Source organism: Pleurodeles waltl, chromosome 1_2 (assembly GCF_031143425.1).
Source record: "Pleurodeles waltl isolate 20211129_DDA chromosome 1_2, aPleWal1.hap1.20221129, whole genome shotgun sequence".
Lineage (NCBI taxonomy): Eukaryota > Metazoa > Chordata > Amphibia > Caudata > Salamandridae > Pleurodeles > Pleurodeles waltl.
Window position 1 is genome coordinate 1,323,309,496 of NC_090437.1, and position 27,905 is coordinate 1,323,337,400.

At 49.5% G+C, this 27,905-nt stretch overlaps 1 protein-coding gene across 1 annotated transcript in view; it reads right to left on the bottom strand.

The window, feature by feature from the left end:
* Positions 1-1,895: 1,895 nt before the first annotated feature.
* Positions 1,896-27,905, bottom strand: part of LOC138296275 (B-cell differentiation antigen CD72-like) — a 383,066-nt gene continuing 357,056 nt past the window's right edge. The window contains exon 7 of the mRNA XM_069235260.1: positions 1,896-2,296. Within this exon, the coding sequence (XP_069091361.1) occupies positions 2,239-2,296 (58 nt within the window). The 3' untranslated portion in view covers positions 1,896-2,238. The remainder of the gene's footprint in view (positions 2,297-27,905) is intronic.

The window sequence follows — 27,905 nt, forward strand, 5'->3', positions numbered from 1 at the left end:
ACTAATGTTAGAAATCATTTCTTGTCATACATCGGTGACAAGGTAGAGGGATGATGCAACAATCTCCTGTCTACAGGATACTGCCAGACTTTCAGCCCATGGAGCAAAGGCACATAATAACATATTACCAGCTAGATAGGCAAACAATAGTGGACTTATGTCGTCAGTTGAAGCCAGATCTGATGCCAGCTATTAGTTATCCAACCAGCACACCATCCATAGTACAATGTCAGTATTACACTTCCTAGCCACAGAGACCTTCCAATATGCAGTGGCCCTATCTCTTGAGATGTCCCAACCTATGTTCATTCTGGTATTTGTAGTATGTCCTCGCAGCACTGTTGAAACTGCTATATCTGGTTTCCCCAATATGAGGATTTAGCCCATTGGAAGGCTAACATCTATGGTTTTGCATGCATTCCACATGTGGTTGGGGCAATTGATGACACACATATTGGTTTGGTCCCACTGCAGGACAATGTACAAGTTTATCACAACAGAAATGACTTCCATTCCATCCACATGCAAGTTGTATGTTTGGCAGATCTCTACATTTCACATGTGTGTGCCCGTTATCCGGATTCAGCCCATGATTCCTTGACTATGCAGAACAGCACCATACCCCAGCTGATGTAAAAACTGTGCCCAGAGAGGACCTGCCTGGTTGGTAAGTCAAATCTGTCCTGTTTCTGTGAGTGCAATGTCAGGCGCTACAATCATGATGTGAGTGACTCATTGTTACACATATCTCCCATTCCTAAACAGGAGACTCCACATGTCCAACCGTCCTTGGTTGTTGACGCCACTAAGAAATCCAACTACGCAAAGGGAAGTCTGGTTCAATGAGGCCATTAGAAGAACATGGTGGATAGTGGAGCAGGCTTTTGGGCTGGACAGGACTGGTGGAGCCCTCCTCTACTCACCTTGAAAGGTGTGTCAGATAAATGTGGCATGCTGCATGCTTCACAACATCACCCTGTAGGGAAATATCCCATGCATCCCAGAGGAGGGGGAGCCTGCAGTGCCACCGGGTGAGAATCCTGAAATGCCAAGTGAAAAAGACAGCAGTGAAGAGGAAGGAGCTGACTTGCAGGAAGATCTCATCAACAGCTACTTTTCATGAGTTTAAGTATGTTATGTGATGTAATGACTGACTGTACAATTAACTGTAGTTGTGAGAATGTGTGGAGTTGAGTGTTTTAGCAACAACTAGTAAGCTGATACTCTGCAATATTCAGTCAAAGGCTGCTTGAAGAATTACTCTTTGACATATCCCTCCCTTGATGATGTTGCTTTGTTTGTGTCAGTTTCCTTGCAATGTAATTACATTTCCAGTTACTTGGTATATGATTTTTGTAACATGTATGTTTTCAAGCCTATATTACTTTTTTTTGCTTTGTACAGGCTATGTACAGGTACCTTCACCATGACATCCTCATGTAGGCATTTCAGAGTTGTGATTGTGGCAGTTATCCAATGCTGTTCTGACATACAAAGTGGACATGGATTGTTCCAGGTATTATAGGTCACAGGTTTGGGGTGTATGAGATCTGTGTCAAGGTAGCTTGCACAGTGGTTGGATAGAAGGCCAGAAGTACACATTGGCCTTTGACTCAGTCGAGTCACACAGTCTTGTGTCAAAAAGGTTCCAGACATATGGGCAGCCTATTGTGCTGTATACTGGAATAAAGTGCTTGGTGTGACCAGCCACTTGTGAGTATGTGTTTGTGTGTAATGGTTGTGATCCTCAGCAGGACACTGTGTACCCGTAACATATCCCTCCTTGCACAAGTAAGTTATGTCTTTATCATATGGTTCACATGGTCTTGCCTCTCTACATAGCAAAATGTTGAAATTAAGCAAGCAGACAATGAGTTTGTGATGGGTGAATTTATTATAATACTCATGCAGTAAATACAATTTGGACAGAAAAGAAGAAAACATAAATAAAGTGAAGGTGTCATTCATGGTGAATGAAATGGTTGATGTAGAGTAGATGCCACAGCATTGGGAGTTCAAAGTCCAGAGTACTCCTCCCATTGCAACTCAGATTACAGGACTGGGGGGCACAAGGTGGTAGACACTGTGCTCAGTCCACAGGTTGGGGGGTGAATGGTTGCCTGTGCTGTTGAGGCAACTGGGCTGGGAGATGTTGATGTGGCCATAGTTTATCCAGATGGGCCAGAACTGTCCTCTATGTCCATACATCCATGAGTGCCTTCCTCACGGAGGGCTTCATCAAGGGGGGTAGTGACAGTCTCTTCTGTGGCCTCTGTATGCCCAGTGGCAGCTTGACCTGTTGATGTGAAAGATACAATGTTAGTGGTTGTATTGTGACATCTACCTCCAACAATTTATTGTTACATTAAGCATAGACCTTGTTCAAAGTCATTTTTCAGTCAATCTGACCTGACATTTGTGAAGCATGCCACTTCCATCTAAGTTAAGCAGCTGCTGGAATGTGGAGATCATTAGCACTTGGAAGGATGGCCTGAGAATGCTTTCTTGCCACCAATGCAGTAGCTAGGCAAGATATGTCTTTGGCCATATTGAGGCCTAGTTGATTATGATACAGGCAGACCAAGGAGTTTGTTGTATATGTGACCGAAGTCATCATGTGTTCAGTGCAATGTGAATGTGTCTGCTGCCAAGACCATTCTAGTTATGCATCTTAAGGCCTTTGGGATAATTGTTTTGCACAGTGGGTAAGCTGCCCTTGCTGTCCTCAATAGTTTCATCTTGGGTTAGCAGGTCAAGTTGGAGCGAGGAAGCCAGACACATCAAAGAGTTAAGCATGATCTGTATCTTGGTCACTTCCAGGTGAGTAAACATCAATTGAGAGTTAGCAGGTGTTAGAAATGGGGTCTTTGGTTAGCAGTCAGGTTACCTCCTGTCCAAGCAAGGACCCTCACTCTAGTCAGGGTAAGTCACACACAATCCAAATGATCCTGTGCCCACCCTCTGATAGCTTGGCACTGAGCAGTCAGGCTTAACTTAGAAGGCAATGTGTAAAGTATTTGTGCAATAAATCATGCAATAACACAGTAGAACATTACAAAAATATACCACAGAGTGTGTAGAAAAATATATAATATTTATCTGATAATATGCAGGTCAAAACGTTCAAGATGCAATAAGTATACATTGAAATATCACTGTAAAAATGATATAAAGTGTCTTTTGTCTCTTAAAAAGCAAAAAGCGTCTCTTGCAAGCACAAACTACCTGGTTTGCATTCAAATTCTCCGCAAGGGACTGCAGATGAGGAGATGTGTGGAAAACGGGGAGGTGTGCATCAATTTCTCCGGCCGCACACAGACTATGGGGGTCATTCCAACACTGGCGGTCGGTGTTAAAGCGGCGGCCAACCCGCCAACAGGCTGGCGGTCCAAAAAATGGAATTCTGACCCTGGCGGGAACCGCCAACAGAGACCGCCACTTTAACACTCCGACAGCCATGGCGGGACACACAAACAGCGCGGCGATCACAGCCAACAGGCAGGCGGCAGACAATGTAACGCCCACCCTATCACAACTCACCAATCCGCCACCTTTTCCGGGGCGGGAGCCCCACCGATAAAAACACGGCGGAAACAGACTACGAACAGGAAAACGCTCACCTCTACACACTCCACGAGGACGGAGGACAGCATGGAGCCCGAATTAAACATCCTACCAGCTATTGTCTACCTGCTCATCTACCACGAGTACGAACTCCGGCGCAGAAGACAACGGTGAGTACCGCACCTACGACACAGGGGAGGGGGGAGGAGAAAAGGTTACGGGCACACACATACGCCCCCCCTAACCATCAACACACCAATGCAGAGCAACAACTGAGTGACACCCCCCAAACCACCCAGAAAAATGCAAAGACATAATAAAAATGTTACGTTAAATTTATGTTCAAATTAGGTTCATTGAAGTAATGGAAAATTTACAAAATAAAATAGCAAACCATAAAAATGAACAGTCCGAAAGCTATGTACAAAGTCAATAAGTCCAGCTCAGTTTTTCGAATATCCACAGTCCGTGGGCCAATGTCTACCAAACACATGGGCAAAGCCCACACAGGAGACCTGAGTCCGTTGGAGAGAACACTGCTGGGGCATCAGATGACAAAACAACAGGCACCTCAGGGGGAAGGGAAGGGGGGGCACCTCAGCCACATGAGTCCACGACGCCAGATCCACGAGGGGCCTCCATGCCCACTGTCCCATCCTGGGGAGTGCAAAGCCACAGTCTCTCAAGTCTCACAAGTGGGTGGGTTGCCCACTGTTACATCCTGGGGAGTGCAAAGCCACAGTCTCTCAAGTCTCACAAGTGGGTGGGTTGCCCACTGTTACATCCTGGGGAGTGCAAAGCCACAGTCTCTCAAGTGGATAACAGTCTCCACTGGTTCTGGAGGAGGCAGGGAGACCAGAGTGCAGCGTGACCACTAGCTCGAGACAGAACCGGCACTGTCAATGGGCCAGCGGTGCTTGACAGGAAGGGCCCAGCGGAGCAGTTCAGAGACGGCGGGGCCCAGCGGAGCGGTGCTTGACAGGAAGGGCCCAGCGGAGCGGTGCTTGACAGGAAGGGCCCAGCGGAGCGGTGCTTGAGACGGCGGGGCCCAGCAGAGCGGTGCTTGAGACGGCGGGGCCCTGTTCAGCGGGGCTTGACAGGAAGGGCCCAGCGGAGCGGTGCTTGACAGGAAGGGCCCAGCGGAGCGGTGCTTGAGACGGCGGGCCCTGTTCAGCGGGGCTTGACAGGAAGGGCCCAGCGGAGCGGTGCTTGAGACGGCGGGGCCCAGCGGAGCGGTGCTTGACAGGAAGGGCCCAGCGGAGCGGTGCTTGACAGGAAGGGCCCAGCGGAGCGGTGCTTGACAGGAAGGGCCCAGCGGAGCGGTGCTTGAGACGGCAGGGCCCAGCGGAGCGGTGCTTGAGACGGCGGGGCCCTGTTCAGCGGGGCTTGACAGGAAGGGCCCAGCGGAGCGGTGCTTGAGACGGCGGGGCCCAGCGGAGTGGTGCTTGACAGGAAGGGCCCAGCGGAGCGGTGCTTGACAGGAAGGGCCCAGCGGAGCGGTGCTTGACAGGAAGGGCCCAGCGGAGCGGTGCTTGAGACGGCGGGGCCCAGCGGAGCGGTGCTTAAGACGGCGGGGCCCTGTTCAGCGGGGCTTGACAGGAAGGGCCCAGCGGAGCGGTGCTTGAGACAGGTGACGGCCCAGGACTTTGCTCCTTGGGGGCAGCCGTGTCAGTCTTCTCGCGGCGGCCCTTGATTTTACGGGTCCTCTTTCCAGGGGGGGGGGGCTGGCTGTCCCCTTGCTGCTGGCCCATGTATCTGTGCTGGGAAAGGGGGGACTCCAAAACCTGTGCACAATGCTGACACTTGAAGCAGGGCTGGTGGTGGCTGAGGTGCTCTTCGGACTCTTAACAGATGGAGGGGGTGGGTCAGGTGGGGCAAAGAGGTTAAGTTTAGAGAGGTAAAGTTTTTTAGGACCAATGTAAAGGGTAGGTGCAGTGGGAATGGGAGTGGAGGAAGAGGATGTGGTTGTAGGAGAGTCAGGTGTGCTGTCTTTGGGTGCAGGTGCTTGTGACGTAGGCTGTCGTGAGGTGGTTGGCTGTTGGGTGGGTGGCTGCCTGCGTTTGTGTGTCTTGGAAGAGGGGGTGACAGACACAGTGGGAGAGGACACAGGGGACGTGTAAATGGCAGTGGGGGTGGTGACTGCACATGTGCGGACTGTACTGGAGGGTGTGCTGGTGATGGAAGCACTGGCTGATGGTGGTGTGCATGCAGGTGTGAGTGGAGACGTCACAGGGAGGGAGGAGGGAGACAAGGACGAGGGGGACACAGAGGTGGTAGTGACTGTTGGCATGTCTGCATCTGGGTGTTGCTTGGGTGAATGCTTGTGGGATCTGTGGTGCTTATGTCTGGATGAGCTGCCCTTGGGTGTTGAGGTGTGTGCAGGCTGGTCTGATGGTGTGGATGGGATAGGCTGAGGAACAGGAGACAGAGACAGGGTGGAGGCAGTCAGAAGAGGGAGGCTGGAAACAGGGACAATGGCTGCCGTCAGTGCTGAGGCCAGAGCATTGAACGATCGTTGATGGGCAGCCTGACCCGAATGAATGCCCTCCAGGTATGCATTGCTCCGATGCACCTCCCTTTCTAGCCCCTGGATGGCATTCAAAAGGGTAGACTGCCCAACAATGATGGTCTGTAGGAGGTCAATGACCTCCTCACTGAGGGCAGCAGGGGTAACTGGGGCAGGGCCTGAGGTGCCTGGGGCGAAGGAGATGCCTGCCTTCTTGGGCGAGCGGGCACGGAGCGAAGGCTGAGGGGCTGCTGGGAGGGCGGAGCTGGTGCGCTGGGTGGCGGCTGTACCTGTTGAGGCGGGGGGCACGGATGTTGCTGCCACCGCTAGGGAGCTCCCATCCGAGGACGTGTCGGTGTCGCTGGTGTCACCACGGGTCCCCGTTGTGGTGCTCCCCTCGCCCTCCGTATCACTGGTGACCTCGGTGTCTGTACCATGGCCCACCGGGGCCTTGTGAGTCGCAGCTCCCTCGTGCTCCGATGCCAATTCTCCTCCGCCTGATGATGCTAATGCACACATGCACAAGAAGATAAAGAAAAAGGGTGGGGGTGAAAAAAAAACAGGTTGAGTGCATGCATTGTCCACACCGTTGGCGGAGAGGACAGACACAGGAGCCTCATGCACTAAGCCGCGCAATCGGGGTACACTACTCAGTACTTGTGACTAGGCCAACAGGTCTATGGACAACAAATGCGCAAATGGGTGATGCAGGACCATGGATTGCTGTACTTGTCACCCTACAGAGGTGGGGGGCAGGGGCACAGGGCCATGCCTAAAGGAGGGGACTACACTACAGAAAGCGCCCTGGCCTAATGTCACCCACAGCCCTCCTCCCCCACCCAGACGCCTCCACTGCGTGTAAAGATAGCAGAATGTGCTGGTACTCACCCCCTTGTGTCTGCTGTGATGTCCTGACGCGCCCATCCAAATCGGGGTAGGCCACCACCAGGATCGGGGACATCAGGGGGGTCAAGGTACGACTGGCACCCCTCCTACGTTGGGAGGCCATCCCCAGCAGAGACTCGGCGGTCTTCCTGGTCCCGCGGCGGATGTCCTCCCACCTCTTGCGGCAGTGGGTGCCCCGTCTGTTGTGGACCCCCAGGGCCCGGACTTCCTTGGCGATGGCACGCCAAATGTCGACTTTCTGATGGCCTATTTGACATGTACAGGGTGGAATAGGAAATATCATCATTTTTCTGTATGTTAGATGTGATTGCCCCCCCCTCCCCAACCTTGCCATGTGGCACATGCTCTCATCTGTCGTGCCTTGCACTCCTCATTCTCTTCCCACCCCACCATCTTACATCCACCATACACAACTTGCAGTATAGGTCCTCTCCTGTGGATGATCAGGTCTCAAGTGATTATTCAGATAGAAAATGGCGGTCACGCCCGCGGCGGTGCATGCCGCCGCGGTGCGTACCGCGACCGCCGGCGCACCTCGTCATTGGCTCCTGAAACCCATAGGGTTCAATGTTAACCAATGCGGCTTCGCATCACGGTCTTCGACCACCTACCTCCACGGTGTGCCACGCCAGCGCATTGACCTCACATCCCACTGTCACACTTCACAGGTCAGTCAGCCGCCATTTCAAGGGCCCACATGCCTTAATTTGTACTGCGTCACTCAGGCCTAGGCCTTGCATTGCCACTCATACAAGCCTTTCAATGCATAGCGATTCGTGTACTGTGCAAGCTGTGGTTACGTACCTGTGGGTTTCTTGACTCTGTACTCCATGTTGTCCTTCCTAGGCACCGTCCGCTGGGACTTGCGAGGAGAAGGAGGAATCCTCCCGTGTACCGACCGCTGGTGGACCTATCGACAATGGAAGAACGCCATATTATACTTCGATACCGACTTGACCGTGCCACTATACATGAACTGTGTGCCCAGCTGGAGCCAGCCCTGATGTCCCCCATCCGCCAGCCCACAGGAATTCCCCCTCTGGTGCAGGTTCTGTCAGTCCTCCATTTTTTGGCAAGTGGGTCTTTTCAGACAACAGTGGCCATGTCATCAGGGATGTCTCAGCCTATGTTTTCTAAGATTTTGTCCAGAGTGTTGTCTGCCCTGATGAAATACATGCGGAGCTACATTGTTTTCCCAGAGGAGGGTGATTTGGCCACTGTGAAGGGTGATTTCTATGCCCTTGGACATATCCCCAACATCATTGGTGCCATTGATGGGACCCATGTGGCTTTAGTACCCCCAAAAGACGATGAGCAGGTGTACAGAAACAGAAAAAATTACCATTCGATGAATGTCCAGGTGGTCTGTTTGGCTGACCAGTACATCTCCCATGTAAATGCCAAGTTCCCTGGGTCAGTGCATGACGCGTATGTAATGCGAAATAGCAGCATCCCTTATGTGATGGAACAGCTACAGAGACACCGTGTGTGGCTAATTGGTGACTCTGGTTACCCCAACCTGCCTTGGCTATTGACCCCAGTGAGGAATCCCCGGGCCAGGGCAGAGGAACGGTACAATGAGGCCCATGGGGCGAACTAGGAGGATCATAGAAAGGACCTTCGGGCTCCTGAAGGCCAGGTTCAGGTGCCTGCATATGACAGGTGGATCCCTAATGTACTCACCAAAGAAGGTGTGCCAGATCATCGTGGCCTGCTGTATGCTTTACAATCTGGCTTTGCGACGCCAGGTGCCTTTCCTGCAGGAGGATGGTCCAGATGGTGGTGTTGTAGCAGCTGTGGAGCCTGTGGAGAGTGAAGAGGAGGAAGACGACGGGGACGACACGGACAAAAGGGACACAGTTATACAACAGTATTTTCAGTAGCACACAGGTACGAATCACCCACGCCATTTTACATTTACTTCTGGCCTCCTGCATTTCTACTTTCTGTGTTCCCCACCATTTCCTTTTCACTGAATTATGACTTTGCCTTCCCTTTTCAGAGCTGTTTGACCAACTGCGTGACTTCTGCTTTGTTTGCCCATGGACTAAAGCTCATTGACATTGGTATGTTGTCATAACAATGTAACAGAACATTAATGAACCGTTATGTGTAATACATTTGTTAAGAATACAAGCAGACTCCTGATTTTTGAAGTGCAAATAGTGATTTATTTTTTGTGCTACATATAGGTCCATGATAGTAACACGGTGATGGGTGGGGGTGGAGGAATGTCCATGGCAGAGTCCAGTTCTCAGTTTCACAGGTGCATTGTCCATATGCCTGTGGAAGGATGGAGCAGGGGCTGTTTAAGGTTGGACAGGGTGACAATGTGGGACAGTGGGATGACATCAGGGGGTATTGTTTGCTGGCAGGGGTCTTGGCATCCTACTCTGTCTTCTTGTGAGATCTCAGGTTCCGCTTGCGGGGTGGTTGATCTTCAGCAGGAGGTGGGAATCTGGTGGCCAGTCGTTGTGTGGGGGCCTCCTGTCCACTAGCGCCGGCGGAGGTGGTAGGCTGTTCGTGGTCCGGGCTAGTGACAGGGGCCCTTTGGGGTGCCACATGGTCCCGCAATGAGGTGACTATCTGGTTGAGGGCCAGGTCGATGGTCCCCATTGCGGTACCTATGATCCGGAGTTCGTCTCTGAACCCCATGTACCGTTCCTCCTGCTGTGCCTGGATCTCCTGGAACCTGGCCAGTACCATCGCAATCGTCTCCTGGGAGTGGTGGTATGCTCCCATGATGGTGGTGAGGGCCTCTTGGAGAGTGTGTTCCCTGGGCCGGTCCACCCCCTCTCGCACTGCAGCCCTCCCAGTTGCCCTGTTTCCCCGGGCTTCTGTCCCCTGGACGGTGTGCCCACTACCACTGCCCCCAGGTCCCTGTTGTTGTTGAGGTGGTGGGTCAGCCTGGGTGCCCTGTAGTGGCGGACACACCGCTGATTGACGCGTCCTGGAGACAGAGGCATGGGCCCGCTGGGTGGGAGCTGTGCTGGTATTCCCAGAGGGGGTTAGGTCTGCTGTGGCCTGTGTCTGTGTGTGGGGAACCGACTGTCCAGAGGTCCCCGATGGTCCGGGCTGGTCATCAGGTTCTAGGTCGACAGAGCTGCTGTCATCACTGGGGGCCTGTTCTGGGGGCGGGATGGACAAATCTGGACCCTCCGTGGCGGTGTCTTGGCGTTCGGGCCCTGCAGGGGTAAAAGAGTTTGGTTATTGCTTCTGTGTGTGCCATGGCGTGCGATTTGTGGGTGCCCTTGTCCCCCAGTGCTGGCATTCCCTTGTGGGAGGAGCTGTGAGGGTGGTTTGTGAGGGGGGATGGGTATGTGCAGTGGTCATGCTTAGGTGATGGGTGTCCATGGTTTGTGTTGGCATTCCGGGATTGGTGTTGTGTTGGGTGGGTTGTGCTGGTGAGACATTGGCAGGGAGGATGTGTGCTGGGGGGTTGGGGGTGAGGGTGGGGGTTGGCATGCTGGTGGTTGGGGGGGGTAGGGTAGTTGAGATTAGACTTACCAGAGTCCATTCCTCCGCCTACTCCAGCGAGGCCCGCAGGATGCAGGATGTTCAAGACCGCTTGCTCCCATGCTGTGAATTCGGGTGGAGTGGGTGGGGGTCCGCCGCCAGTCTTCGGCACAGCAATGTTGTGTCTTGACACCATCGACCGCACCTTCCCCCGTAGGTCGTTCCAGTGCTTTCGGATGTCTTCCCGGTTTCTGGGATGCTGTCCCACAGCGTTGACCCTGTCGACGATCCTTTGCCATAGCTCCGCCTTCCTGGCTATTGTGGTGTGCTGCACCTGTGTGCCGAATAGCTGGGGCTCTACCCTAATTATTTCCTCCACCATGACCCTGAGTTCTTGGTCTGAGAACCTGGGGTGTCTTTGGGGTGCCATGGGGTGGTGTGGATGAGGTGTGGGGTGCTGTTTGTGGTGATGTGAGTGGTGGTGTGTGGTGATGTGTGCGTAGATTTGGTGTGGGTGATGATGTTGGGTTCCGGTGTTGTAGGAGGCTGGACTGGCTTGTAGTGAGTACCAAGGGGTACTTGCACCTTGCACCAGGCCCAGTTATCCCTTATTAGTGTATAGGGTGTCTAGCAGCTTAGGCTGATAGATAATGGTAGCTTAGCAGAGCAGCTTAGGCTGAACTAGGAGACGTGTGAAGCTACTACAGTACCACTTAGTGTCATATGCACAATATCATAAGAAAACACAATACACAGTTATACTCAAAATAAAGGTACTTTATTTTTATGACAATATGCCAAAGTATCTTAGAGTGTACCCTCAGTGAGAGGATAGGAAATATACACAAGATATATATACACAATAGCAAAAATATGCAGTATAGTCTTAGAAAACAGTGCAAACAATGTATAGTTACAATAGGATGCAATGGGGAAACATAGGGATAGGGGCAACACAAACCATATACTCCAAAAGTGGAATGCGAACCACGAATGGACCCCAAACCTATGTGACCTTGTAGAGGGTCGCTGGGACTATTAGAAAATAGTGAGAGTTAGAAAAATAACCCTCCCCAAGACCCTGAAAAGTGAGTGCAAAGTGCACTAAAGTTCCCCTAAAGACAAAGAAGTCGTGTTAGAGGAATAATGCAGGAAAGACACAAACCAACAATGCAACAACGCTGGATTTCCAATCTGGGGTACCTGTGGAACAAGGGGACCAAGTCCAAAAGTCACAAGCAAGTCGGAAATGGGCAGATGCCCAGGAAATGCCAGCTGCGGGTGCAAAGAAGCTTCGACTGGACTGAAGAAGCTGCGGTTTCTGCAGGAACGCAAAGGTGCTAGAGACTTCTCCTTCAGAGGGCGGATCCCTCTCGCCTTGTAGAGTCGTGCAGAAGTGTTTTCCCGCCAAAAGAACGCCAACAAGCCTTGCTAGCTGCAAATCATGCGGTTAGCGTTTTTGGATGCTGCTGTGGCCCAGGAGGGACCAGGAGATCGCAAATTGGACCAGGAGGTAGAGGGGACGTCAAGCAAGACAATGAGCCCTCTTAGCAGCAGGTAGCACCCGGAAAAGTGCCAGAAACAGGCACTACGAGGATGCGTGAAACGGTGCTCACCCGAAGTTACACTAAGGAGTCCCACGTCGCCGGAGACCAACTTAGAAAGTCGTGCAATGCAGGTTAGAGTGCCGTGGACCCAGGCTTGGCTGTTCATGAAGGATTTCCGCCGGAAGTGCACAGGGGCCGGAGTAGCTGCAAAAGTCGCGGTTCCCAGCAATGCAGTCTAGCGAGGTGAGGCAAGGACTTACCTCCACCAAACTTGGAGTGAAGAGTCACTGGACTGTGGGAGTCACTTGGACAGAGTTGCTGGATTCGAGGGACCTCGCTCGTCGTGCTGAGAGGAGACCCAAGGGACCGGTAATGCAGCTTTTTGGTGCCTGCGGTTGCAGGGGGAAAATTCCGTCGACCCACGGGAGATTTCTTCGGAGCTTCTAGTGCAGAGAGGAGGCAGACTACCCCCACAGCATGCACCACCAGGAAAACAGTCGAGAAGGCGGCAGGATCAGCGTTACAGAGTTGCAGTAGTCGTCTTAGCTACTTTGTTGCAGGTTTGCAGGCTTCCAGCGCGGTCAGCAGTCGATTCCTTGGCAGAAGGTGAAGAGAGAGATGCAGAGGAACTCGGATGAGCTCTTGCATTCGTTATCTAAGGAATCCCAAGAGACAGAGACCCTAAATAGCCAGAAAAGAGGGTTTGGCTACTTAGGAGAGACGATAGGCTAGCAACACCTGAAGGAGCCTATCACAAGGAGTCTCTGACGTCACCTGGTGGCACTGGCCACTCAGAGCAGTCCAGTGTGCCAGCAGCACCTCTGTTTCCAAGATGGCAGAGGTCTGGAGCACACTGGAGGAGCTCTGGACACCTCCCAGGGGAGGTGCAGGTCAGGGGAGTGGTCACTCCCCTTTCCTTTGTCCAGTTTCGCGCCAGAGCAGGGCTAAGGGGTCCCCTGAACCGGTGTAGACTGGCTTATGCAGAATTGGGCACATCTGTGCCCAAGAAAGCATTTCCAGAGGCTGGGGGAGGCTACTCCTCCCCTGCTTTCACACCATTTTCCAAAGGGAGAGGGTGTCACACCCTCTCTCAGAGGAAGTCCTTTGTTCTGCCATCCTGGGCCAGGCCTGGCTGGACCCCAGGAGGGCAGCTGCCTGTCTGAGGGGCTGGCAGCAGCAGCAGCTGCAGTGAAACCCCAGGAAGGGCAGTTTGGCAGTACCAGGGTCTGTGCTACAGACCACTGGGATCATGGGATTGTGCCAACTATGCCAGGATGGTATAGAGGGGACAATTCCATGATCATAGACATGTTACATGGCCATATTCGGAGTTACCATTGTGAAGCTACATATAGGTAGTGACCTATATGTAGTGCACGCGTGTAATGGTGTCCCCGCACTCACAAAGTTCAGGGAATTGGCTCTGAACAATGTGGGGGCACCTTGGCTAGTGCCAGGGTGCCCTCACACTAAGTAACTTTGCACCTAACCTTTACCAGGTAAAGGTTAGACATATAGGTGACTTATAAGTTACTTTAGTGCAGTGTAAAATGGCTGTGAAATAACGTGGACGTTATTTCACTCAGGCTGCAGTGGCAGGCCTGTGTAAGAATTGTCAGAGCTCCCTATGGGTGGCAAAAGAAATGCTGCAGCCCATAGGGATCTCCTGGAACCCCAATACCCTGGGTACCTCAGTACCATATACTAGGGAATTATAAGGGTGTTCCAGTAAGCCAATGTAAATTGGTAAAATTGGTCACTAGCCTGTTAGTGACAATTTGTAAAGAGAGAGCATAACCACTGAGGTTCTGGTTAGCAGAGCCTCAGTGAGACAGTTAGGCACCACACAAAGAACACATACATATAGGCCACAAACTTATGAGCACTGGGGTCCTGACTAGCAGGGACCCAGTGACACATAACAAACATACTGAAAACATAGGGTTTTCACTATGAGCACTGGGCCCTGGCTAGCAGGATCCCAGTGAGACAGTGAAAACACCCTGACATACACTCACAAACAGGCCAAAAGTGGGGGTAACAAGGCTAGAAAGAGGCTACTTTCTCACAGGTGCCTGTTGTGGTTTGTGTTCCCTGTGCTCTCTCTCTGTGTATTGCGCCTTGTCTCTGAATTTCTGGTTGTAGGGGTTTGTGGGTGATGTGGGTGTGTGTTTTATATGGTGATGGGTGTGTGGGAGTGGTGTGTGTATGTGTATCAGGTGTGTGTATTTCAAATTGTCCAATGTGGCTGTGTTTTGTATGTGTGTGTGTATTTTGAGCGCGGCGGTGTGTACCGCCAATGGAATACCGCGGTTGTAAGACCGCCGCGTGGATTCGTGGGTCGTAATGGCATGGGCGTGTTTGTGTTGGCGTGACGGTGGAGGTTTGGTCATCTCCAGTTTATCGCTGCCCGCTGATGAGGTGGCCTTCCGTGGATGTCGGGTTTTTGGCGGTTTGCCAGTTGGAGGTCAGAATGACTGTGGCGGTTTACCGCGGCCGCGGCGGTATCATGGCGGACTTCTGACCGTCGGAAAGGGCCTTTTACCGCCGAGGTCAGAATGACCCCCTATGTGTCGTTTATTTTCCACGCAGGGAAGAGTTTGCATCGACTTGGATCCTCTTTTGGTTGTGGGGTTTTTGTACACCTCAGGGATGATGCGTTGAAATCCGGCGCTTACAGGATGAAGTCACAGGAGCTGCGTCTATCTGGTGGGCGATGCATGGAAATTTCTGTCGCGCTGCAGGCGCTGCTCCGAATCCTCTCAGGAAGTCGGGCTGCGTTGTTCCGGGTCGGCTTTGCGTCGATCCAGTGGGCATTTGCATCGAAGTTCCAGTCGCAACACTGGCACTGCATTCATCTTCTTGTCAGGAAGTTGGGCTTCATCATTCTGGTTCAGCGTGCAGTGAATTTTTCACCGTGATGCAGGCTGTGCATCGCTTTTTGCAGGCTGTGCGTCGATTTCCACAGCACAAGAAGTTCTTTTGCAGAAATGAAGTCTTTTTAGTCCTGAGACTTCAGGGAACAGGAGGCAGGCTCTATCCAAGCCATTGGAGAGCACTTCTCCCCACAGCCAGAGAGCAGCAAGGCAGCAGGGCAACAGCAAGGCAGCAGTCCTTCTCAGAAAAGCAGTCAGGTGAGTCCTTTGGGCAGCCAGGCAGTTCTTCCTGGCAGGTTGGAGGTTCTGGTACAGGTTTTCTTCTCCAGGAAGTGTCTTGAGGAAGTAGAGTGTCTACCGTAGAAGTGTCTGAGTTGGTAGGGTTAGAGACCCTGCTTAAATACCCAAATGTGTCTTTGAAGTAGGGGAGACTTCAAAGAATGGCTTAGAAGTGCACAAGGTCCCTTTTCAGTTCCATCCTGTCTGCCAGGGTCCCAGTAGGGGGAGTGGCAGTGCTTTGTGTGAGGGCAGGTTACTGTCCTTTGACATGTAAGTGTCAGGCCCTCCACCCTCCCAGCCCAGGAAGACCCATTCAATATGCAGATGTATGCAAGTGTGACAGAGCATCCTGTGTTTGGGGTTTGTCTGCGTGAATGCACGAGGGATCTGTCAAATAAACCTAGCCAGACATGGATTGTAATGCACAGAAGATTTAAGTGCAGAGAAATGCTCACTTTCTAAAAGTGGCATTTCTAAAATAGTAATATTAAATCCAACTTCACCAGTCAGCAGGATTTTGTATTACCATTCTGGCCATACTAAATATGACTTTGTTACTCCTTTCAGATCAGAAGCTACCACTCAAACAGTATATGAGGGTAGCCCTAATGTTAACCTATGAAAGGAGCAGGACTCACAGCAGTGTAAAACAAATGTAGGAGTTTTACACTACCAGGACATGTACACAACACAGGTACATGCCCTGCCTTTTGTCTACACAGCACCCTGCCCTATGGGTTACCTAGGGCCTACTTTAGGGGTGACTTATATGTAGAAAAAGGGGTGTTTTAGGCTTGGCAAGAACTTTTAAATGGCAAGTTGAATTGGCAGTGAAACTGCACACACAGGCCTTGTAATAGCAGGCCTGAGACATGGTTATGGTGCTACTTAAGTGGGTGGCACAATCAGTGCTGCAGGCCCACTATTAACATTTAATCTACAGGCCTTGGGCACATATAGTGCACTTTACTAGGCACTTATAAGTAAATTAAATAAGCCAATTGGGTATGATCCAATGTCACCATGTTTTAAGGGAGAGAACATATGCACTTTAGCACTGGTTACCAGTAGTAAAGTGCGCAGAGTCCCACAACCACCAAAAACAGTGTCCAAAAAGTGGAGGGAGGCAGGCAAAAAGTTAGGGGTTACTGAAACAATGCCTCCTGGGAGTTGCAGTCAGGTCACTCTCCATACGATACATGCTTGACAAATGTTATCTCCTCAGGTGAGTAAACTTTAATTGAGAGTTCATAAACAGATGGATTTGGGTAAGTGAACATTGTTTTTGTGGTTGGAGTTAGAGACACAGGGCCTATTGGGCTTTGCATTCCGATCACTCCCTCTACTTCCCACCACCATACAAATGTTATCCTCCGAGTAAGTAAACTTCATTTGAGAGTTAAGACACAGGGGTATTTGGATGTGAGAACACTGGGCTTGTGTTTGGAGATAGAGAGACAGAGCCTCCTGGCATTAGCAGTCATGTCACTCCCTCTGCTTCATACACTTGGTATATGTCATCCCCACAGGTGAGTGAGTACACTTTATTTGTGAGTTTCCAAAGAAGGGTGTCTGGAGAACTAAACCCTTGACTGGTGTTTTGAGTTAGTAAAACTGTGCCTTTTGATAGTTGTAGTCATGTAACTCTCTCTACTATACATACTTATACAAATACTATCCTCCCCGATGAGTACATTTCAATAGAGAGTTAAGACACAGAGGTCTTTGGTCATGAGAACACTGGGCTGGTGTTTGGAATTACAGAAACAGGGCCTGCTGGGAGTTGGAGTCATGTCACACTCTCTAGTACACAGACTATACTAATGTTATCCCCCTAGGTGAGTACACTTCATTTGTTTAGATACTAAACAGGAGTCTTTGGAATTGAGGACACTGGGTTGGTCAGTGATATGACAGTGGCGGACCCTTGTGGCCTCAGCAGTCATGTCAGTCCCTCCACTACACACACTATACAAATGAATGGTATCTTGCCAGCTGAGTTAACTTACATTGAGAGTTGAAAAACAGGGGTCTTTTGATGAATGAACACTGTTCTGGTGTTTTGAGCTGCTGAGACAGTGCCTCCTGTGAGTTGCAGTCAGGGTATTCCCTCTAGTTCACACACTTTTCCATTGTTATTCCCCCAAGGTGTGTATACTTTATTTGAGAGTTAACACACAGGGGCACATAGGCAAGTGACCACTGCGATGGTTTTTGGAGTTACAGATACAGGGCCACCTGTGAGTTGCTGTCAGGTCACCCTCTGTAGTCCACACGCAAAACAAACGTTTTTCCCCCAGGTCTTTTCTGAATACTTTGGATAAATAAGTGGTCTGCGAGAGCTATGCATGAATCTCGCCAGGGCATTACCTTGTGAGTATACTTCATTTGTGAGTTGGCAAACTGAGGTAGATGGGCAAGTGTCCACTGTGCTGGTGTTTGGAGGTACAGAAACAGGACCTGCTGGAAGTTGGAGCCATATCAGTTCCAATACTACACACACTATCCAAAATATTATTCCCCCACGTGAGTTCACTTCAATGGAGAGTTAAAACACAGGGATCACTGGAAAAGAGAAATACAGAGCCTGCTGGGAGTTTCCAGTCATGGCACTCCCTCCAGCTTCCAACACTTGACGAATGGTATACTCCCAGGTGAGTGATGAGCATTGGAGAGATTACACCAGTCATGGGGGCATGAAACGTATTCAGGTCATGAGGTGGTCCGGAAAACGCCTCCACATGGAGCCTCAGCGCGTCTTTGACATACAAGGGAGGGGCACACGTAATCCCATCTAGTCTGCCTGGAGGGCTCCCTGGGTCTCCCGTGTCGGGCCCAACACCCGCCAAATCAGGGGGTAGCTGCCTGCATCCCCGTGGTGCGGCTGCAGACATCCAGTTCCCTAATCAGGAGAGCTGCAGATTCCTGCCAAGCCTCCTGGCTCTGGGGGCACAAAGCCCTGTACTCCTGCCCGGCCAATAAGACTCCTTAACATCCTACCGGGCCAGCAGAATTCCTCCAGCCGCTCATGCTCAGGGTGCACGCCCGGAGCCCGCCAGTGCCTCTCGGGTCGCTCCGGTCTGTCGCCTAGGGCGACTGCCTCCCAGCCAGCAGCGTGGTGGCTCCGGACCGCAAGCAGCAACTTTCCCTCGTTTATTCATCTGTGTATCCCGGGTCGCGGCAGTGAACGCACTGAAGCTGGTACCTGCCTGTGCCCATGGGCACTACTCACTGGGCTCCTGTGCCCTGGGGGCACTTTTTGAGCGTGCCTCAGCTACGCTAATTTGACTCGCCCGACCGGGTCGCGGCAGTGATCCCTTCGGCCACAATATATAAGCACTCAGAACAAGCTTTGATCAAAGAAAGTAAATCGCTCTGCACTCGCTTTTACCAAATCAAGTAAAGCACTGGCAACACTGGCAAAGCGCTCTTCACGTGCTGGAAATCAAATAAAGGCCAAGCGCTCCATCTGCGCCACGCTCCAACACAGGAGCAAATCATCACAACGCTTCCCCCATGCTGGGGAAGCAGGGAGTAAAACGCTCTTCTAGCGCTGCGATGAAGCGAACAGGGTCCTCAGCACCCCCCCACCCCCCTCGAGACAGCAAAAAGGGGCACAGGGCAGTAGGGCCAAAACAAGCCTGTCAGCACAAAGAATTGCAGTCAATGGCAGTTCCTCCTAGTGACTCAGCAGGTCACAGGTCATCATAACAGCAGCAGTCCAATGCGGTTCCTGGTGAGTCCCTCCAGCAGCATCCTATGTTCATTTCAGTTGTCCATTAGTGTCTCTCTTAACATGGGGAAAACCTCCTGTACTTATACGTACAAGCTCTTGCAAAAGGAGGAAAAGATGTTTCAGCCAGTCCTAACTGGTTCTAGTAGTGTCCTCTCTCTCCTCCACCACAGGTTCCATACATCAGTGGGGGATAAACAAGCCCTTTGTGTGAGGCAAGGGCACAACCTCCACCCTCCCTGTGTACAGGCTGTCTGAAAAGTATGCACAAAGCCCAGCTGTCACTCTGCCCCAGATGTGGGTTGGAGTGTGGCTGCAAAACACCAGAGTCATAATCACAGAGAAATGCCCACTTTCTAGAAGTGACATTTCTATAATGGCAATAAAATAATCTACCTACGCCAGTAAGTAGCATTTCTCAACTATTACAACCATACCAAACATGCCTACGCTACCCCTCATAGATCAGACAATACCCCGTAGACATAAGGCAGGGCATCTCCAATGCAATCCTATGAGCAAGGCAGCACTCATAGCAGTGAGAAACCAAATAGGCTGTTTGTGACTACCGGGACAGGCCAAACAACCAGGCACATGTCCTGCCTCTTACATACATAGCACCCTGTCCAATGGGCTTGCTAGGACCTACCTTAGGGGTGACTTACATATAGTAAAAGGGGAGCTCCAGGCCTGGCAAGTAAATTTGGATACCAGATGCCTGTAACAGTAAACTGCGCACGCAGCCCTTGTGCTAGCAGGCTTGAGACTGGCTTCTGTGGGTGGCACAAGCAGCGCTGCAGGCCCACTAGTAGCATTTAATTTACAGACCCTGGGTATAGGGATACTACTGTACAAGGGACTTATAGGTAAATTAAATGTGCCAATTAGGTTTAAGCCAATCATACCAACTTTAGAAGGGAGAGCGCCTGCACTTTAGCACTGATGCTCAGAGCCCTAGAGCCAACAACAAGAGGTCAGAAAAAATAGGAGGAGGAAGGCAAAAAGTTTGGGGATGACCCTGCAAAAAGGGTGAGGTCCAACACCACAGAGTGGTCTTTGGACAATTTAACACTATTCTGGTGTTTGGAGTTGCTGAAACAGTGCCTCCTGTGAGTTGCAGTCAGGTCACTCTCTCTACTACACAAAATTGACCAATGATCTCCCCCCCCAGGTGAATACACTACAATTGAGAGTTCACTAACAGATGGATTGTAGCATAATAATGTTTGTAGTTAAAGGACTGATGCCTCCTGAGAGTTGCAGTCGGGTTACTCTCTCTACTTCCCATAATTGACAAATGGTAGCCTCCCAGCTGAGTGAAGTTCATTTGTGTAGGAAAGTCCTCCTTTTTGCACTGGTCACCCCCAAACCTTTTGGACAGATACTGATGGTTACTGACGATTGGCTGTGTCCTGGGTACTGCTAACCAGTCCCAGGGCCAGTGCTCTGTGTAAAGTGGATATGCAAATTAGGCTAATTATAATTGGCAGTATCAACCTAACTATAAGTCCCTAATATATGGTAGCATAGGTAGTGCACCCATAGGTGTACTGCTGAGGTGCCCAGTGTCATTTTAAAGGCAGGCCTGCCTTGCTGCCTGCTTTTAAATTAAAGTTACCTTCAAATTGGACTTTGGAATTAAAAATACTTCAAAGTCTTAAACTACCTTATTTTTACATGTTAGTCACCCCTAAGGTGCACCCTAGGCGCCCCCAGGGTTGGGTTTTGTGTAACTGTTAAGAATGGGGTCTCTGGTTGGCAGTCAGTTTGCACTCTGTCCAAGCAGGGACCCTCCCTCTAGTCAGGTTAAGGGAGTTACACTCCTAAGACAACCTCTTCTCACTCCCTTGTAGCTTGGCACAAGCAGTCAAGCTTGTCTTAAAGGCAATGTGTAAAGTATTTGTACCAACACACACAGTAACACAGTGGAAACACTACAAAATGGACACAACATCAGTTTAGAAAAATAGCCAATATTTATCTGAATCCAACAAAACCAAAACAACAACAATCCAACATACACAAGCAAAGTTATTAATTTGTAAATTAAAAAGAGTCTTAATCCATAGAAATCAATGGATCTGTTGTTTTTACACAAAGTACCTGGTTTGCATCAAAAATAAAGTTGGACGGGTGAGCGTGCATCAGAAAAGTCTGCGATGTGTCGGTTCCTTACTCACAAGTGAGGCCATGCATAGTTTCTTCTCCGGGCCATAGGCAATGTGTAGTTTTTCTCTCCCGCTGAAGAGCGATTCATTGATTTCCCACCGGGCAACCTCGGGTCTGAGCACGTTCACGATGATTTTGCCGTCCTACAATGATGCATGCAAAATTCTGCCGCACTGTGGCGAAAACCTGCTCTGCGTGGGTAATGCATCATTTTTGGCAGCTGCACTCATGTGTTGCATCGATTTCCCAGCCACGATGCAGGTGGTGCGTTGATTTTTCAGCCGCGAAGCAGGTGCTGCGTTGATTTATCTCCTGCACCGCTCCTGTGCTTGAATTTCAGTCTTTTTTTCACCAGATTGTTCTTTCAAGGGCCCAGGGGCTGGATTAGGCACCGCATGGCAAGGTAGGAGTCTCAGCAAGAGAGTTCAGGTGCTGGCAGAGGAAGTCTGTGATGGCCCTGAGACTTCAGAACAGGGGGCAAGCTCAGTGCAAGCCCTTGGAGACACTACACAAGCAGGAAAACACAGCAAAGTCCAGACTTTGTCTTCTCAAAGGCAGAAGCAGCAACTGCAGGCCAACCAAGCAAAGTGCACTCACAGGCAAAGGAGCAGTACTCCTCCTCCAGCTCTTTAGCTTTTCTCCTTGGCAGAGGTTCCTCTTGATCCAGAAGTAATAAAAAAATCAGGGGTTTTGGGTCCACTACCAATATCACTTTCTACCTTTGAAGTAGGCAAGCTTCAAAGGAAAGTCCCTGTTGTTGACAAGATCCTGCCTTGCCCAGGCCTGGCCCCAGACACACCTCAGGGAGACTGCATTGTGTGAGGACAGGTACATCCCTTTCAGGTGTAAGTATCAACTCCTCCCTCCCTACTCTTACGCAGGAGACTCATTAGGATATGTAGGCTACACCTTAGCTCCATTTGTGTCACTGTGTAGTGGAAATTCATAACAGCCCAACTCTCAGTCTGACCCAAACGTGGAATACACAAGCAGACAGAGGCACAGAATGGTTAAGCAAGAAAATGCCCACTTTCTAAAAAACAACTTTACCAAAAGATGTATTTTTAAATTGTGAGTTCAGAGACCCCAAAATCTACACCTCTATCTGCTCTCAATGGGAAACTCACTTCAAAGATATTTAAAGGCAATCCCCATTTTAACCTATGAGAGAGATAGGCCTTGCAACAGGGAAAACTGATTTTGCCAGTATTTCACTGTCAGGACATGTAAAACACATCAGTACATGTCCTACTTTTAACATACACTGCAGCCTACCCATGGGGCTACCTAGGGCCTATCTTAGGGGTGCTTTACATGTTCAAAAAGGGAAGGTTTGGGCCTGGCAAGTGGGTACACTTGCCAGGTCGAATTGGCAGTTTAAAACTGCACATACAGACACTGCAGTGGCAGGTCTGAGACATGTTTACAGGGCTACTCAGGTGGTGGCACAATCAGTGCTGCAGGCCCGCTAGTAGCATTTGATTTACAGGCCATAGGCACCTCTTGTGTGGTTTGCTAGGGACTTACTAGTAAGTCAAATATGCCAATCATGGAAAAGCCAATTACACATAGAGTTTACAAAGAGAGCACATTAGCACTGGTCAGCTGTCGTAAAGTGCCCAGAGTACCAAAACCAGCAAAAACAAAGTCCAGCACACAGTCAAAAACACAGGAAGCAGAGGCAAAAAGACAGGGGATACCTCGCCAAGGATGCCAGGTCTAACAGTAAGTATAAGCAGGGACCTAATAAATGATGTTTTATAAGCCCTTATGAGGGAAAAATGGGCAAATTATTTTTCCCCTCATTGTATTGAATGGGCTCCATAGGTGAACATGGGGAGACTTATTTTTAATTAATAAAGTCCCAAATATTTCAAGTTTGGTATCAAAGTAATTGTTATAATAAATCCAACACCTTGCCACTATTGAATTTAATCTAACTAGTTCAAAGAAAGAGTTTGAGAACTCTGTCTGAAAGTTGCCAACTTTAGCTCTGTAGTGCCCTTCTCTGATTGGCCTGCCTCTGGCATCCTGACCAAGCTGCCTTGATGAGGTGTGAAGTGACTTGGGCTAACGACAAAGGAGGTGCCTTGGGGAGGAGATCTGCCTCAGCAGATGGTGAAACACGATGGGGGAAGAGCAGCCAAACTGGACTTCAAAGGAGGTAAGGAGATTTGGAGCAGCTTAGGACCGCCCCCATTTCCCACAAACCCAGACAAACAGGTGCACCCTTGATTAGATTAGGAGAGGGCAGGAAAGGGGTATGTTAAGGAATTTTAGCCACACCAGTGGGTGGACTCAGCCAGATCTAACCTCTAAAATAGAATTTCTGCCATTTTTGATTTTTAAAGAATGTTGCTCCATGGGATTTGGATTGATTTTTGCTACACTTCCCAGGAAGTGGTCATCCAAGAGGGTGGTAGCCTGTGCATGATTGGTCAAGAGGCCCCTCTTTGCTTTACACCCCAGGAGCAGGGATAAACATGTCAGAACTGCACTCACACCTCAGCTCCCTACCCAGAACAAGACAAGAAGAAGAAGGACTGCCCTGCTGGACCCTGGACCTGCACCTGGACACTGCACTCTGAAGGACTGCAACAGCTGCACACTTGGGCTTCACCACAAAATGGACTTTGCCTGGCTTCAACTGGTTCAAGAAGAGACTCCCTGTTTGCTACCCAGAGTCCCCTGCATCAAAACCTGAAAAAACTGACCAGCTGACCACTGTCACTTTTGGATTTGAGTCTTAACCCTCATGGAGCAACTCGGAGTTTCTGGAACCTTGGGGTGAGCTGTGGACCTTCAAAGACCTTCTGGAAGAAGATCCAGAAGTTTGGAGAAGATTGTAGAACTTTTGGAAAAAAGCTCCATAAAGGGACCGGCCCGGCGTTGTGAGTTAACCTGGCTTACGTCGACCGCGACTAAGTCAGACAGTAGAATTCTTTCCAGGGTCTCCTGCGATGTGTATCCAAAAAGGGCTCCAGGGAGGTCGGATCTAATCTGCAACCTTGTCCCGGTGAGAAACTGGTCCTGAAAAGAGACTAAGCTATACATTTAGGGACAGATTTAAGTGAAAATGACAGTGTGAGTCGCTGCACTAAATTTGGCAGTGTTGCGCACTGTCATTTTCAAAACACAGGAATGCACCATATTTACAATAATATGGCACACCCCTGTGTTTCCCCCTGCACTGGCGCAAAATTTGCTGGCCCATGCCAACACAACCACCCTCGCACCATAGTGCAAGGATGGTTGCATTGAGGGGAAGATTGTTTTTGTGCAGGAAGGGACACCTTCCTCCACAAAAACAATCTTCATTGCGATTTGCTCCTCCTATGAGTGCTGCAAAATGCAGCACACATAGAAAGAGCAAAAAACAAGGAAAAATGAAAGCATTTTTCCTCGTTGTGCCACTCTTACGCCACCCCTGCGGTGGCATTAGATTTTTGCGCTGCCTCACTTTTAAGAACAAAATCTGGGGCAGCATCAAAATGCAATGTTGCTGTGACACACCCACCACAACACCCATTGCACGCCCCTTCCACGCAAAGTGAATGGGCCGTATTTACAAGGTGGTGTTAAGCCACAAAAAGTGGCTTAACGCCACCTTGTAAGTACGGTGCAGTGTATAGCGCCACCAGAGCACCACTAAAAGTGACGCTCCAGTGGCAATAGGGGCTCTTAAATATGTCCCAAGTCAGAAGGTAAGCCTTTGACCAAGGCCTCCTGCTTGCTGTAGCCGAGTAGGCCTCCATCGCGGTCGGCCTCAAATTTTGACTTTGCCCGGTCGAGGTGCAACCAGATATCCCAAGTGCCGCTTTCAGTTTCTAAGCGCTAAAAACATTTATTCTTTAAAAATTAATATCTACGGTTCCCCTTATCCGATTTTATTCGTTTTGGTGTCAAATTGAAGATAAAAATATTTCCTATATTTATAAATTGGTTTTAGATATTTAACCTGTTTCCTGTGTTTTATTGTGTTACTGTTTTGTGATGTTTTGAATGCTTTACACACTTTGGGGGCCATTACGACTTTGGGGGACGGAAGAGCCCATCCACCATAGTGCTGATGGGTGGGCTGCCGCCAGTGCAGCCACCTCCCCACTGGCCCCATTACGAGTTTCCCATTGGCCCAGTGGGAAACGGCCTACAGGATTGTCTCCGGCTTGTAATAAAGCCGGCGGCAATGCTTTAATGTGTAGGGTGCACCAGACAGTGAACATTGCGACAGAGCTGGCCAGGGGGGCCCTGCACCCTGTCTATGCCAGCCATTCCCTGGTGGTGCTACCACCATGAAACAGCTGAAGGAGAAGGGAGTTGTAATCCCTAGGGCAGCTCTGCTTGCAGTGCTGCCCTGGTGGATTAGGACTGTCAGCAATGCCAACACCGCCAGACCAACGTTAAGTCATAATCTGGCGGTGCTGGTGGTCCGACCGTAGCGCTACAGCTACATTTGAAATGTGGTCATTGGACTGCCATGGTCGTAATAAGGCCCTTCGTTAAGCCTTGTTGCTCATTGCCAAGATACCAAGGGTTGTGGTGGGGTTAATTTATTGAGACCTAACTGGACCAAATGGGGGTTAGTGCCATATTGCTAAGTGTAGGTACTTACCTGCCCTTATCAATAATGCACTTTCTAACAATTTGTGATTTGCCAAACAGTTGTATGTGGACACATGACCACTGGTCTGGTGTTTGGAGTTGTAGAACAGTGCCTGCTGGGAGTTGGAGTCATGTCAGTTCCTATACTACACAAAATATACAAATGTCATCTCCCCAAGTGAGTATGCTTCAATTTTGAGTTGCCAAGTGAACACTGGGCTTGTGAGTGAGTGACAGTAAAAGTGGCAAAAGGTGAGGTGTGAGCATGCATGACATAGCATTTTGGTGATGTATTTAGTGTTGTGACTTACCAGACTCCACTCTCCCTAGCATTCCTGTCAAGCCCTCAGATGCAAAATGGCCAAGACCTCCTCCCAGGTAAAGAGATGTAATGGGGCACTGGGACGACCACCACCAGTCTTCTTGGCCTGCAGCTGGTGCCTGGGTACAAGGGAACAGACCTTGTCTTTAGGTCATTCCACCTCTTCCTAGTGTCCTAATTCACTCTGTTGACGATCCTCCATTGCATGCCCCTCTGCCGCAGAAAACTGCGTCAGGGGAGGGACATATTTAGTAAAGTGGCATTAAGCCACGCAAAGTGGAAATAGGCACAGCGCTACAGAGCATCGCTGAAAGTGATGCTCCGGTGGCGCTTGGGGCTTGTAAATAAGTCCCTTATTATCTATCTTTATGTCCACACTTGGGGTGGATCTCCGTCTCAAGTGTGGACATAAAGATAGTATGCAAATTTTGTCTGTACTCGCGAGCTCACATTAAAGAGCCTTGCATGTGTCAATAGAAATATCTTTCTACCACACACCAGACAGCGGAATTTGACAGGAACTCCGAGTTACAGGCATATCAGGGATTTAGCCAAATTCCATCAACTTCACAAGTGGAAGTATTCTTCGCCTGGCTCTAATCCTGATATGCCCTGTTTTACTTTTGTCCCTCCCTCTTTTTCACCTTTTGTATTGAACCTTCTGCAGCAGAGATTCCCTATTCATTCCTCTATATGCCATGTTTCAGTGTGACAAATCTTGCAAAGACAGATTTGAGTATACACTGTTGCCCAGATTGACTTTAGTGTTTCATGAAACGCAGGACAAAATGCAAAGTTGCTGTGCTGTGTTGCATGAAATAGAGAGAGCTTAAATGTGGTATATCTACTAAGACATGGGGTACATCTGCTTCCTGCTTGTGCTGGAGCACTGTATGGTGCCTAGCACTAGAGCACCCACCCTTGCACCATGCCGCAAGTGTGCCTATATTATAGGCATGATTGATTTTCTGCATGGAGGGACACCTTAAAGTCTTTTTCCTTGTTGTATGTATGCAGAATGCAGCTCATCTATTGATATTGGTAATTATTGATTATTATTTATAGAGCACACGAATACCCGAATGTGTCTTGGCACTAAAAGAAAAACTACCGTAAATTAATAAAACTGAAGGAACAAACTAGAGACCAACCAGTCCCTAAACCCCTTTGGCTGAACTGTAGAAAAGCCATGTTTTAAGCAGCTTTATAAAACCCAGGAGATTGGAGTGGCCTCTCAATTGCACAGGCAGGCTTTTCCAAAGTTGGGCTGCCCCAGCTAGATTTCCTAAATTTACATAGCCTGACCAATCTGGCACTAGAGGATCTTAACAATCTATTAGGGATATACCTGATGAGATTTTCCTTGAAATATTCTGGGGCAGCTCCATATAGTGCTTTATGAACAAGACAGAGGGCCTTGAACGTAACCCTTTTCCTCACTGTTAACCATTGTAACTCATTTAAAGTTTCCAAGACAGACTTAAATTTGAGTATCTTTTTCAAATGTCTGGGTGCTGCATTTTGTAGACATTCCAGTTTATTTAAGGCATACTGATGGGTTCCTAAATACAAGGTGTTACAATAGTTCAATCTGGACAAAATCAATGCCATGACCACTGTTTTCTGTAGATCAGAAGAAATATACATCAGTTGTTTCTTAATCTTACGCAACAAGTAAACAGGAAGAGACTAATTTAGTTATTTGTACGTTAAAAGACAAACTTGCATCAAATATGATACGCAGATTGTTTACCGTGGATACTGGAGTAGGAGGAGGACCCAAAAAATTAGCCCACCAATCCTGATTCCACGAGGGTAAATCTTTTTCAAACAAGAGGACCTCTGTTTTGGATGAGTTAATCATCGAACTGTTTTGACTCATCCAATTTACAATTGCGTTCATACAGTTATGGTACTTTAGGGTTGTTCCATCTATATTATTGGA